We start from the raw sequence: 15,060 nt of genomic DNA, 5'->3' as shown, positions 1-15,060 counted from the left end.
TAGAGTATTGGTGACAAAGGCTTGAGATTGACATTTACATTTTTCGCACTTAATAGATGGATGAAGATGTCCTCTGATTCATGGTGTTGAGGTCGGCATAACAGAGTATGTTGATTAATGAGGGCCAGTGAGGGGGTGCACTAACCGTACAGTTCCATCTTTACCCTCCCCAATATCCACACACATCCCTGGCTGTGTGTCTGGGCTACGTACATCTGAATCATCTTCTGAGTGTAAAAACTGTTGGGACAGAAGTTTAGCATTTGGGAGCAAAAACCCACAGTAAGTACACACAAGGAACTCTGTTCCTTGTTGATCCATCAAGGTTGTCTGGCTCCTGTTTATGTCGTGGGCACATGTGTCACTCAAACTTGATTCCCTGGGCCAGGGGGAGGTCCTTATGTTCAAAGCCAATTGTCTGTCCATCATTTACTACCTTTCCTTGTAGCCTTTCCTCATCTCCTTCCTCCCCGCTGATCTAATAAGGACCGTTGAATTATCATATAACATGTATTGCAAATGTATTTTGTCAGCTTGAAGCCAATTATTATTGCGATGTGGTTTTATTCCCTTCTATAACACATTTCTAATGAATCCATTGTTTCATGTGCTTTACTTTAGACAAAGACAATCAGTTACACTAGAGATACAGGTGACCTTTGATCCTGACATCCTGGTCACATGAAGTGTGCACTGCTTATGGCCATGACATAGGAGACACAGGAGATGGACATATTTCTATTGCCAAGGTGCAGGTCACAAGAGTCTGCTTAGCAATATATAATTTCTAGCTAATGGACATTTCTCATGATTTCATATACTTTGTATATGATTCCTGTTATGATTACATGTATGGGGATATTGCATCAGGAATAGCTGTAAACATGCTACTATATTTGTATATATATATATTTAATATATATTTATACATTTTTCGCAGTTAGCAGTTGCCTTTATCCAAAACGACTTACAAAAAAAGTAGTTACACAATCTTCACTTCACTTTCAAGTGGGAACCAAAATGTAGAATAGTCACACAGACCAGCAAGAAGGAAGGAGACACAATTTAATCTAATCTAAATCTAATCATTAGTGATCAAAACAATTATCAAAAGTTTCATCATTCTCTCTATCTTCCTCACATGCTCAGCACACACGCACATTTCGTAAGCCTATCTATCTAGCCTTCTATTCCAGCAATGGAGCAGCTGGTTAGTAAGAGAACGTGTGTAGAAAGTGTCTTTTGTTTTGTTTCATAGAAAATAGTGTTTATTTCAGATACTGTAGTGGAAGATATTATCCTCATTTCCAGTGAAGTAGCTGCCATCTAGTTGTGACATTTTAGCAGTGGTGTGCCGTCAGGGCCAGCAAGGCCTTCTCTGCTGGCCTAAACATCATCAGAATATACATTTTATTTTAATATATTTTTTCCACAAATATGTATTAATGATTCCCCATAGTCTATTCTCTTCATTTCATAGCTTTCCTCTTGGTTGCGCTGCTTCCAGTCTCCGATTGAGATTTGGAGGGCTGGCCTTTATGTTAGAGCTTTTATCCAATCAAAATATGTTGCTAGGGGGCTCCACAATCTGCCCGCCTGCACATTAAACGGTGCCGCGAATTCGACCTGTAACTTAACGTTGGAACGAGAAAACCTGTGGCGTACCTAGTAAACCTACGTAGATGCGAGCAAAAGCAACAACGGCGCCTGCTGTAAGGCTCAATGATGTCAGCACCCAGCACGTCTTTTGATTGGATACGCACTATTGATACGCACTATTGATACGCACTATTGATATTCACTATTGAGATGCGTAACTATGCCGGTAGATGTGAAACTTTTGAAAGTGCGCAGGGAAACGGAGCGCCACAACGAAAGCTTTCGTTGACTGATCGATAATACTGATCGATTGTGTCCTGTTTTTGGGTAAACAATAACTTTCATTTAGGGGACACGATGAAAGCACCGAGTCCACAAAGAGAGGAAACTACGTTGAGCTTCTTTCTTTTCTGGCTGAAAACAACCCAGATTTACATTACCACCTGTCCACAAACAAAGTGTTTACTGGGACGTCAGGCAAAATACAAAACGACCTGATTTTTGCTATTGCTGAAGTGATTGGAGAAGAGATCAAAATGGAGATTAAAAAGGCACCCTTTGTCGCTATTATGGTGGACGAGACGACAGACGTGGGTAATGTAGCGATCTTAAAGATGTTAGTTTAACACTCTTCATTGTAAATGCGGATTTATTGATTAAAAATGCTTCGGAAATATTAATATAACTCTGTTGTACTTGTCTGACTATGTTAAGGTGATGCAACGCCCGGTTATACTGTGTTTCTGTCTAGTTTCTAGAGCCATGGCGTCATAACGATGGTATTAAGAGGTAGAATAATTCAGGTAGGAATGTGTCGGACATCACTGAAGGCCTAGGTGTGAAATGCACCGCCCGCCACTGCATTTTAGTTCATCCCGCCCCTTCATCACCGTTCGTTGATGACGCGGAACGCGGGCTCGTTCGGAGGTTCCCAAACGTGAACCGGAACGGTTCTTTGTGTGAAAGCCCTACTCTTGGAGAATCTCCGGGTCCATGTGGTTCATTATTATGTTCACCACGTCGGCCATCAGCTGTCTGGGGTCACTGACTGAATCCACTGACTGAACAGTTTCATCTAAGCCGTTGTTGATGGTTGTGCTTCTAACTGTGGGGAAACGACATTCTACCGTTAACTTAGTGGGAGATGGAGTTCCGGAGTTGTATGGATGATTCAAACACACATTATCAAACACAGACTTTGACATTGGCCTTGAGGTTTTGGTAGAGGGTGTGGACTGAGAGGATGTGAGTGGCTCTGTAGCTGCCGGCTCCTCCTCACCACCCTGACACGAAGCTTCATCCCCTAGCTTCCAAACAACAGCATCTGGCCCAGCGAGACTACCCTCACTACCCACCATCTCTACTCCCTTTAGCAGAGAGTCTACAGCACTGTGTACAGCAGCACTCCATCGCCGTAGCTCCAGTGAGGTCTCCGTTTCCTCTGACCTTGCCACCATGTCACCCTGAATGGCGACCAGGATCTGCCTAACGCATATTTACAAACAACTTACGGGTAGCAGAGAAGATCGTATTATCATTTGCAATAGGCGCATCTAAATCGGTGGTCTGAATTACAGTATGTCTTTAACATCAGACACAAAGGCGTCGATGACGCGGGACGCCTATAAGTCTACATCACTAGGAGTGAGGGAGGTAGTCATTGTGGCGGCCATGTTGGCCTCGCCAGTGACATCACTAGAGGAGGGTGAACAACAGCAGATATTTCTCCACAGAATCGCACCTACGGCCTTGGTGGCTTTGGAATGAAACTCCTCACTAATAACGCCACGGTGTTGTCCCATAACGCCACGGTGTTGTCCCACAACGCCAGGGGAGGACACACATCTGTGCTCTGCCCTGGCAGAGGAGCCCTCCTGACCAGAATGAAAACAGACGATTGTCTCGATTTTTTTCCGCCAACTGTCTGAGCATGTAAGCTGCTCCCTGCATGCCCCCCTGTTCAGCTGTGCTACATGACTCCACCGTCTCCACGATAGCAGTCATCATGTCGGGCGTCATCGGCTCCAGGTCCTCCTTAGAGGTCATGACCTTGGTCTTTGGCACCAATGGTCCGGTGATCCCAAACTCCTGGAGCTGGGCAGACACCACATCTAGCATCCTCCTAGCCGCGTACATGTCCCTATCGCAGGCTATCGCGGTGGACTTACCTGAGCTTGATAATGATATTATCAAGGAGATGTCAGAGTTTACTTGCGTTAGGACATCTCTAACTAGAGCTCTGGTCCAATCTGATGAGCTAGAGGAACTGGAGCCCAGTGATTGGAGGATGGGGTGATCCCAAAGACTTCTCGGAGAGGGTCATCCTGGGGGGGTGCTCTTGTACTCACACTGCAGTGAGGTCTGGGAACTTCAAAATAAACACAAATATTACATTAAATTCAACTGAATACAACTTTATCAATCCCTGAGGGGCATAAGAGTTATGACATAAATGGCTCACATACTTTATGAAATACTATAATAGAGACTATGAAGTGAAAAGCACAACCTATTATTAAGGTAGCTAGTGAACAAATCATTTTATTTGTATCTGGCTAATTTGTTGGCGAGCCAGGCGAAGGCTAGGGCTATTAGACTTGTCTATAGCCAATTGTAGCCTAAACAAATAATAGCCTGATATAATCAATGTCCAATGCAACATGTCCTATTCTATTTTGTATTATTTACATCAATTAATTTAACTTACGCAGCCTTCTCTGGTTAGAAGTGTAAAGAATTGGCCCATTGTCCAGATTATTTTAGATGACAAATTACCTTTACACCATGTATGGGACTAAGAGTTTGTATTCTAAAATGATCTGGACAACAATGACCCAATGTCCTACCCTTCTAACCAGAGTGCACTTTTTCGCTGTTTCACTCTTATCTCTCGTCATCATACTGGTACAGCATGACACTTGTCTTTCAAGGATTCTTTTCATTGCACTTTTCTTCCGTATTGACGGAATGCAGCCATTCAGGTATAACAGTTGACAGACAAACAAATGTCATAACATTACATGACAAAAAAAACATTGAATCAAACAGTACAACCGTTTCATATGTTTTAACGCAATTCTAGGGTTTTCCGACTGGCTGATAGCTATGAGACCGAGGACCCAACGGCAAGAGGTTATATTAGTTTTTATCTTTAAAAACTGATGTGATGTGTACTTACTATGTATATATCATATGTATGCAAACATGTTCGGGAGGGAGGGGTTGGTGGAGGGGAGGGGGAAAACAGAAAATATTCATGCTTTTTTTCAATGTACATGACATCTTCTATATTTTAATAAATAAATAAAAAACCGATGTGAGCCCAGCTACCTTCATTAGGACATAATAATTTATAATTAATTAATTTTGCCATTTAGCAGACGCTTTTAATCCAAAGCGACTTACAATTACGAATTACAGTTATTATTATTATTATATTTATTATTTATTTATTATTATTATTATTATTATTATTATTATTTATAATTAATAATTTAAGTTAGACGGTCCAAGTTAGTTAAGAGGAGGAGTCTCCCGAACTTTCAACCACGTTTCCATAGAGATCACGTCGCTATGGGCGGAGAAGGCGCGCGGCCTCAACTTCAAGAGCAGCTGTGGTGAATTCTCTAGAACGTCTCGTGCACCGCGGAGCTGCGTCAGCGTAGCCATTCAGTCATCCCCAAGACCCGGAGTCCAACGCGAGGCAGTGAAACACGGTCGCTTTCGCAGTGTGGTGGATAATTCGTCGTAGTTTTTTTTTTCAAAACTTCCCACTCCCACTTTTTATTATCCAGCCCATTGAAATCGAATCCTCAAAGGACAATAGCATTACAAGGCATTTTTTGTATCACCCAAGGAAAAGGCGATTAGCTACATATCCATACAGAGAAAATGTAAGTGTTTGAGGGGGAATGTCGAGCGCGTGCTTCTGGGGGGGGTTAAGCTAGCACCAGTTGTTGCTTTCGTTAGCTTATGACTCGCTAGCCTTAGTGACACGCTTTAGCATTGTGAAAGGCGGGAGGAACGTGCAACATACTCGGGTAGCTAGTTAATAATAGCTAGCTATATAATTTTGATGACATTGATGGACCTTGCCCCGCGGTATTGCAGGCTGGCAATGTGTTAAGCTATCTATGTATGCAAGCTGCCAATGTGTTAAGCAGCTAGCTAGCGAGCTAGCTTAATGATCCTATTCATTTGCTTGGCGATGGGCCTTCTTGTCAGTTCTGTAATTGAATGCCATCCTTCACTGCAGCTAGCTAGCTAGTCGGCGAGGTGCTGAAGTGCATCACTGCATGGCTAGTGGCAATGCATTATTGTAATTAGTCTTATTATCATCTAAACGTGTCATATCTTTGGTCGTGTAAGTAGCTAAGGGTAACTAAAGCCAGACACATCTCGCGGACGTTGTGGGGGCCGGACTAATTCGCTAGCTAATCCCTATGCCATGGCATGTCTCACTGCCAGGCTACAACACAGCAAAAAAAAAAAAAAAAGAGGGGGAAAGCCGTGGCAGGTAGTATAACATTAGCTAGATGTGTCACGTATTACATTTTCACCAGAAATCCCATACAATACAAATATCGGTAACTCGGTTTGAATATCACCGAGGCGTCTTGTCGTGCCCTGTTGCTAGCGGCAATCTACTACAGCGATTAGACCGACCCGTCACGTTATGGAGGCGCTATAGCTATGTAGAGGATTTCCATAGCAAGCTAGGCTACATGAGGATGTGACTTATTCTCCATCTGACCCGGGGAGAATGAATGGCGGACAAGGCAGCAAGCACATGACGGAAGGAGTGGAAAGGCAACTTCTTCAACTATTTCTGACCTATAGCAAAGCATAACTGTTGCTAACTACCATTAATTGCAATTTTATCATTGTCGATCGATTATGGTCAATTTAGCAGCCTAAGTTACACAGCCTTCGGTAGTGACTGTACTTGGTATAAAAAAAAAAAAGTCAGAAAGTATCAGCTTGTGGAGGCCTCTAACGGCATAGTCTGCATCACTCTGTACACTAAAAATAATCAGAAATGTGATCGCCTCCGTCGTGTTTTCTTGAAGTGGCCTGTTCGTTGTTGACAGACTTCCATTCCTTGGAGCCATCTTGATGGTCTGTAGGCCTACTCGCCATAAGCAAATTGATACCTTAATGGCAACCTAATACCGTGGCCTTAGATGGTGAGCCTTTGTCACAACCAGCATCTGTGTCCCACTTGCTCTGTGCAGGTGTTCTACCACAGATCCCTCCCTCCCTCCCACTGTTAAACATAGGAAGGAACCCACAGTACTGGCTTGAGATCAGTGTTTTGCTCCAGACATGTACATTTTACACACAAAAAGTTTAATCTTAAGATACCCCATAGACATAGAGAGTGCAGCCCTATGTAGCTTTCAAGAATAGCAGCAATTACATTCACATTTAATACATTTAGCCTTTAGCATTTACCTTTATCCAAAGTGACTTTACAACAAGTACATTTGTCTGAGTAAGTGAGTCATCTATTATACCTCAATCATAAGAAAAATTAAACATTCTAATTTGTTCACAGGCATCCAGCAACTGCTAAGTGGTATGACAGACGAGATGCCGTCTTCATTGAGTTCTGCATTGCAGACAGCAAGGATCTGAAGGTCAACTTCGAAGAAGCGAAATTTGGTTTCAGGTGAGTAATAATGATTTAGTAATGATTGAGTAATAATATCTGTCAGTTGGGACTTAAAGGCATGATAAAAGGTTTAAATATTCTCTGTAAACTACTGTTTTTGACAAGAACCGCTCTTGAATTGCATTGTTTTCTTTCCCAGTTGTATTGGAGGAACTGATCAAGTCGAACACAACAACGAGGTAGACCTTTTCGGAGCCATTGATCAAAAAGTGAGTTGCCTTTCATTACCCCTCTTTTTTATTTAATTTGTTTGTGTCCCAAGACACAAAAGGCAGTAGATCGAACTATAATGGAATTTAATGTTATTCAGCTCAATGCGTTTTCTCCCGCACACAGGAATCCAAACACAAACGCACAGATCGGTCGGTGTTGTGCTGTTTACGAAAGGCAGAACCTGGGAAGGCATGGCCAAGGCTAACAAAAGAGAAGGCTAAGGTCAGTTCTGGTGGCTGATGTATGTTTTCATGACGATACCTAATGGGAAAACGGCATTAGGCTATGTATTTGTTTTAGTGTTAATACTTTAAAAAGTGGTTTATACTTACATATTGGTGCATAGTTGAATCGGGGCCATCTTTTCTGCCTGTTGCAGTAACACTGTACAACTCCTCCAGCTGGCTTGATCTGGGTGATCAGTCAGGCCGGAGGATATTAAATCTTGCCTAGTGTCCCAAATGTCTATTGGTCCATCTTTATTTTGTATTTGTATCTATTTTATTTGATCCTATTATTCAATTGTCACTTTATTTTTTTATCTGTCTACCTACATAACTTTAAATTAATTTAGTAAACCAGGAAGATGTTGAAATCCTCCAAATGAGAACATGTGCCTTTTTTCACACACAATGTGTCTCTCCAGTTAACTTGGCTCAGCGTTGACTTCAACAACTGGAAAGATTGGGAGGACGATTCAGATGAAGAAGTAGGAAACTTTGATCGTTTCTCAGAGGTAGGCAACAACGACCGTTTCGCAGAGGTAGGCAAAAGTCATTGAGACAAATTATTATTTTTGAATGTCCTTACAACTTTGTGACTCAGTGAGGGACTGTCATAGATCACACCACGGCTTTATTGCCCTGGAAATGTTACACTTCATGTCGCTAACTGAAGGTTATAAATAAATATTCCAGCTCAGAGCCTCAGGTTGCATTGTGGCGCGTGTAAAGTTAAAGATATGAAGCGACTGTGGGAAGATTCTAATTACATGTGCTTGATAAAGCTGGGAACAATTTCACATGGCAGATTAGAAAAGCTTGAATTTTGAATTTCAGAATTACTTTTTCCCTGAAAAGGGGAGGTGTGATCTTTGTCAGTCTTGCATTGTAGCGACATATATAACATTTATGTAGATATAAAAAGAACAATTTCACAGTTTTTTGGCTGTTATTTGCTATATGAACAGCTGATCAGATGTTGTACATTCACATGATTGCACGATACTTTGCTTAGGCTGTCTTGTCTGATTATAATTGCAGATGATGAACACCATGGGAGGGGAGGACGACCTACCTGATCTAGATGGAGCTGCTGATGATGTAAGAACTATTCTCTGTAGTTCCTTGCTTTTCCCTCAGTATAGCGTTAGTTAATTTGACTACTAAAAGTACTATGACTTTTCTATTGAATGTACCATTCAGCTCCAGAGAGCATCACTCTCTAAGTTCATTAACCTGTAATGCAGTGCACTCCCAAATTTCGTTGTTTGGTACCTGTACTGTAGCAATGACAAATAAAGTCTATCTATCTATCTAAATGCAAAGCTGCTCCAGTTGAAGACATATTACATACAATTAAAACTAGGGATGTCCCGATCTATATCTAGATCGATATACTGATATATATATATATACTGGGGAGGTATTTGTTATTATTCAGGGGTCAAAAAATGTATACAAATATCGGATCGGTATCGGTATCGCAGATACCCGAAGCCCAGGTATCGGTATCGGTAGTGAAAAAGTGGGATCGGGACAGGCTTATTTTATGTCCTCTGTGGATTCTTTTGTGTCTAAAACTAAATATATACAATTTATATTCATACGTTCCCCTTTATTGCGATGGTCATATGTAGCTAAATCTCTTTTCTTATTTCATTTTTAGGATGATTCGGCAGATAGTGACGACGAAAGTAAGTGAGTTGTTATTTAAGTTGTTATTTTCCTGACGTGATATGAAGCTTTGTATTGAAATCCTTCCGCTGATTGCTTTCAATATGAGCACAGATTTGAAATGGCATGGAAATATTTTAATTTAACGTATTGGTAATTTATATCAAAGTGTTATGCCATGTGGTGTACATTATGGTTTTCACCGTGGGTCTCCTCTTTTTCTCTTTTTCAGAAATGCCTGATTTGGAATGAAAAGTCCATGAATCCTGGGGCAGAGGAACGGGGGAAAAAAAGGATGGCAGGAGGAATCATAAAAAAACAAAAACATTTGATTTGAAGACAGTGAAAAAAACACAAATATGTACAGGTATGAGTCGGTAGCCATATTTAAATCCATTTAAGCCTCTGCTCCAGAACTGTTTCCCAATCAGTCCACTGAAGGTTGATATGCATAGTGTCGTACAGAGCAGCTCTATCTCTACTTCCATTTGCAGTGCTGCACTGTTGGGGGTATCCTTACAATTCATTATTACAAGTAAGCATACCTTATTTGTTCTAAAGTTCTGTACAGTCAGTCTCAATTTAGAAAGCAATACATGTGGTGAAGAGATTTAAGAGTTTGAAGATGTTATTGAAGAAAAAAAAAAAAAACTGAAAAAATACATATTCCCAACACCTACGGTTCTGTGTTTTAAAGTTAGTTGATCAGTGTGGTTTCTGAAAATAATTACAATTTTAAGACACTAGCTCTAAGTATCCCCACAGTTCAATTGTTTGATTTGGTTACCTGTCATGAATCTCCCCAGTGGTGTGTATTTAGAAATCATAGAAACCGTTTAGTGTCAGTAGCTTAGCCTTCAAGCTTACATGTCTCCCATTCACCCGTATCTGTTAAACTGCAAACTTGCCTGTCATTGTTCATAAGATTTGAATGGTCTGGAATTCTTACACATCTTTGGCATGTTCCGCTCTATGAATTTTATGGTACCTGATTTCTTATTTTCTTTTATTAATAATGATTTTGCTCCAATATCTAACTGAAGTTATCCATACTGTCATGCATTTACACATGAGGCTACAGGAATAAAACTGATCCATTCATGTCACATGACAAATTAAAGGAGGCTTGAAGCTTGGTTTGTCCTAAACATCTGGTTGTGTTGTTGTTGCCCTCAATCGTTCCATCTGTTAAAGAGTTCTTATGGCAGTTGTACATGGTTGATACTCCTGAATCTCGTGGGCTGGTGTCTGGGGGATATGAGAAGGTTAACATGTTTAATGACCAAATTATATTTGCACTGTTAAGAAAATGTAAGTAAGGGGAGACCAATATAAGCGTAGTTCTTGGTGTGTATTTCAACCTGTCAGGTTTTTATTACAGGCTGAGGAACTTCAAAAATGATGTTCAATTACAGTGGAATTTTTTTTCCTTTTTTCTTTTCTTTTTCTTTTCTTTTTTATTGTCTACATCTTTCTAATAAACTGTCTAAGACTCATATTTTACATGGTGTGTGTTTGAAGATGAACAACTACAGTGCATGGGTCATTTTACCAACACTCTTTTATGGTTTGTTTTTACTGAGGACAGCCACAAATTTGACTTTGGAATGTAATGAGATTAAATGACAGATTCTCCACCACAGGATGCTTACTTCATCAATACCAAAGAGAGTATCATTTGGTGTAGCCTCTAAATTTCTCATTCCTCATTATTTACGATAATGGAAGCATCAGAATGAATTAGTGTTCATCTTCTTGGTCACCAATTGGCAAGACATGTCAAAACACTGCAAATACATCCAAGGAGATGGAGTTGCAAGCATAAAGCAGTCAAATGTGGGATCAGATACTTAACCATTTGACTATACTTTGATATATTAATTTACTTGGCAACAGGCTTTTATTATGCTTTTATAAAAATAAAAAAATGGTATATATATATTATAAATGGTAAATCAGATTTAAAATATCCCCAAATAAAAGGTTCTCATGCCTCCTTCATTAGGCTCATTTAATTGCAATTAATGGCTTACCATAAAGCAAAACACCACACCAAAAATAATTCCAACAACAGCTTCATTTTCCATATTCTTGGAGGAGGGCGACATAAAGATGTAAACCGTCACAGAGCTACACAAACAACAGCATGTTTTTCTGTTAAGGTTACCTCAATTATGAGAGGCTTTTTTAAATTATTATTTATTTTGCTTTATCTATACTGGGTCTACAGCAACATTTGAAATGCATCATTACTGAATGACTTTTCATTTTCTATACCGATCATCTGCTATTTTGAATACACTGAATACATCGCAAATGGAAAACGCATTATGTTAGGGGATGAGGTGGAGAGGATAAAGTGACATCACCGTCCGAGCAGTGGATGACCACCTGATGGGGGAAGGAGACGTCGCGACCGCTAAAGATGGCCACTGTGAAAACAATGTATTTGATCGTGTGAAGAGTCATCCATTAACGGTCTAGTAATTTGCTAAAACACCAGACTAGACAACACTAAATGATTGTTGTCCCATAACAAGATACTGTGTATAAAGAGCGTTCCCGTGTGACGTCGAAGAGTTTATGATTAAACTTTAAGAGTCATTTACGTCACTTGTATAAATATTTTTTATTTATTTATTGTATTACTGTTTATTAATTAGATTAAACAACACCCTTCCCAGTGCTATCTCTCAACATCACTTCCTGCCGTAGAGCCTAGACACCCTTTGCGCTCTAATGATTTCAGAGGGGGCATCCCGTTGGGTCCTAGAGCCTCCCAATACCTTGCTGTTGTCAGCGACGCCAAAAGAGTATGACAATATCATATGACATATTTAACCATTCGAATAAGGCTGGCTGGCTGTGTGTGTGTGTGTGTGTGTGTGTGTGTGTGTGTGAGAGAGAGAGGGAGAGAGAGAGAGAGAGAGTGTGTGTGTGTGTGTGTGTGTGAGAGAGAGAGAGAGAGAGTGTGTGTGTGTGTGTGTGTGTGAGAGAGAGAGAGAGAGAGAGAGAGTGCGTGTGTGAGAGAGAGATGGAGTGTGTGTGTGTGTGTGTGTGTGTGTGTGTGAGAGAGAGAGTGTGTGTGTGAGAGAGAGAGAGAGAGAGAGAGAGAGTGTGTGTGCGTGTGTGTGAGAGAGAGAGAGTGTGTGTGTGTGTGTGTGTGTGTGTGTGTGTGTGTGTGTGTGTGTGTGTGTGTGAGAGAGAGAGAGAGAGAGAGAATCTGTGTGTTTGTGTTTGCCTCGTTGAGAGCTCCTGTTAGTTTGATGTGTCAACTTAATTAGAATGCAAAAAGGTACTTCACGGGTTAAAATGTCCGCTAAAATATCAGTAAATACTATTTACTATACGTGTTTTATAGTTGTATCAACTGTCAATATATTGGGTTGTTCTACACTGTTTGCAGGCCTTCAACACAAGGGCATGCAGCCTGACAGATATGACGAGGATGCCCAGTTACCTGGATCTGTGGCTCTCCATGTGGAGATGCATTTAAAACAACCACAGACTCACTCATTCAGAACGATAGCCTAAAGTAGCCCTATCTATTGGTGCTGATTATTATTATTAATAATAAGACTACTATATTCTTAAATAGATTCACGTAGCCTACAGATTAATAGATTAATACAGATTAATAATGCCTGCACTTTGTACATAAAGGCTCTAGGACCCGGAGCTCAGCGGGCTCCCCGCAGTGTGTAAGCACCATTCACTTCCTCTTTCGGCTCGATTTCTTTCTCTTCTGTGATCATGGCTGCGCTCAAACACACCAGCCATGTTTGCTAATTTGAAACCCAAAGGTTAGCAGATTGCCTGTTTATTATTTACATCGTCTGTGCCCGTCTTCAACCATTATATTTGTATCAGTCGAAGGCTCAAAGGCAATCGTTGCCTTTGAAATCCAAGGATTACCAGGGTAGGCAGTTTTAATTCAATTTTTATTGAGAAAACTTTTGAGTCTGTGTGAGAGAGAGAGGGAGGATGATGCTGTTGTCTCTACGTTTCTTTGGGAGAATTCATCGAAAACAATGCGACTTTATTAGCCTGCTAACAAAAGAGGGAGCATCCCAGTTGTCCATGACAAAAAAACGAAAGAGTGTGACTTAATATGACCACTATGTTTGGATTCTCTCAACATGTTTAGCCATTCATGCACTATTGCAAAATGTTTAAAGAGCGAAGACCTGCTCGGCTGTGTGACGTTAGTTTGTAGTGCGTTTTAGCCAAGTTCTGTCGCTGATTATTGTAAATAACCTTGGATTTAGCTCGCGTTATCTAATAGGGCCTCGGTATTTGGATGCTGAACCAAGTCAACTAATTCAAGCATCAATAGACGGAAGCTGTTGAAAATGTAGTCCTTCAAACTCGTTCTAGTGAATTGTTTTTGTTCCAAAAAGGGCAGCGGTTTGGAAGATTTGGAATCCCAAATGCTAACACCACTGAGCCTAGTGTTGCTATCTTAGATAGGCCCGATTGAAAAAACGGACGTTATCACATGAGCATTAGTCACTTAATCTGCTCACTACTTTTGAATGAAAGTTGATTGGAAAATGTCAAAAACTCTTGTTCACTATACTACGGTACTGTAGTATTCCAAGACGTGCAAAAAGAACAAACATGCGTATTTATATGCAACAACCGCTCGTGCCACTTTCCTCAGTCCCCCATCATCACAAGCCTCGCGACGCCGTTTGTTTTCCTTGTTGTTTGATTAGCTCGCGACGATATTATCTTTGCTATTATTAGAAGTTTAATCTGTAATCATGACTACCACTAATCATGTAAAAAAAGAGTACTTTATTTCCCCAGAAAATAGATAAATAAATATTTTCCAGAGAGGATCACGGGGTCGTTGTTGTGTTTTATACCGTTTCGTTTTCATTTCACGCGAGTCCAGTTTTTAGATAGGTTAGCTGACTATGCTAAGCTAGCGGGCTGAGCTGCGGTCTGGAGGGATGGAGGAGGATGTCTCTATGCAGAGGGCTCGCTCTGATCCGAGCGCATGGTCACGTGGAGCTAGCAGAGTTAGCGAGCAAAATGATGTGCAAATCGAAGACAGTTTCCCCAACGTTAAATACACAATAAACACTTGATAGATAAGCTGTTATGCATAGCGAATTTACCCTACCGTTTTTAATAAAGTGGACTATACTATGTAGCTGGGTAGTAGTGCGGTGCAGCTAACCGTATGTCAATCTAGATGAAACGGCAATGTTTTGAGACATGGCTAGCAGAGAGTGCTAATAATGTTGTATTATGGCCAGGATCTTGAAAAACGCAGTTAAATATCGGGTTTATATACTCCCGTTCGTGGATGTGCTTCTCGATATCCACGAGATTTACGTGTCTTCGACCTGAAGATTTCGGGTAAACGCCTATTTTGAAACCATAATATTGACATGTTCCCATTGTTTAAACGACGACCAGACCGTGCGGTTCATTGTCCGTCACCGTGGATGTGCCGGCCAGGGCGTCCCATCTGCTGCTCTAACTGCGACATTTTGAGGAGTTGTGGGAGTGCAATGTTTGTGATGATGTCGTCCAGAGCGTGTCATCACACAGCATCTCTGGGCTTTGCCTGGTACGCCTGTCGCCTGCAGTGTATTTCAGTCCACAAAACCCACATAGCTTTATGTTAGGAGAGAACCGTTACATAATGTTTTAGGGTTGATTAAG

General features: G+C 40.8%; 1 protein-coding gene across 4 annotated transcripts; it reads left to right on the top strand.

The window, feature by feature from the left end:
* Positions 1 to 5,264: 5,264 nt before the first annotated feature.
* ptges3b (prostaglandin E synthase 3b (cytosolic)) lies at positions 5,265 to 10,884 on the top strand. 4 transcript variants are annotated; one of them, XM_080533136.1, is made up of 8 exons: positions 5,265 to 5,492; positions 7,157 to 7,270; positions 7,413 to 7,482; positions 7,610 to 7,708; positions 8,133 to 8,222; positions 8,749 to 8,808; positions 9,374 to 9,405; positions 9,614 to 10,884. In XM_080533136.1, coding segments are annotated over exons 1-8 (477 nt in total). In that variant the 5' UTR covers positions 5,265 to 5,490; the 3' UTR covers positions 9,624 to 10,884. The 4 variants fall into 4 exon arrangements, with proteins under 4 accessions (XP_080389262.1, XP_080389261.1, XP_080389260.1 ...); XM_080533135.1 differs by having other exon boundaries at positions 5,267 to 5,492; positions 9,374 to 9,401; XM_080533134.1 differs by having other exon boundaries at positions 5,267 to 5,492; positions 8,133 to 8,249.
* The last annotated feature ends 4,176 nt before the right edge of the window (positions 10,885 to 15,060 follow it).

The sequence above is a fragment of the Nansenia antarctica genome (genome assembly GCF_963989245.1).
Source record: "Nansenia antarctica genome assembly, chromosome: 6".
NCBI lineage: Eukaryota > Metazoa > Chordata > Actinopteri > Argentiniformes > Microstomatidae > Nansenia > Nansenia antarctica.
The sequence above is the reverse complement of the archived record's forward strand: the minus strand, read 5'-3'. Positions and strand labels throughout refer to the sequence as shown.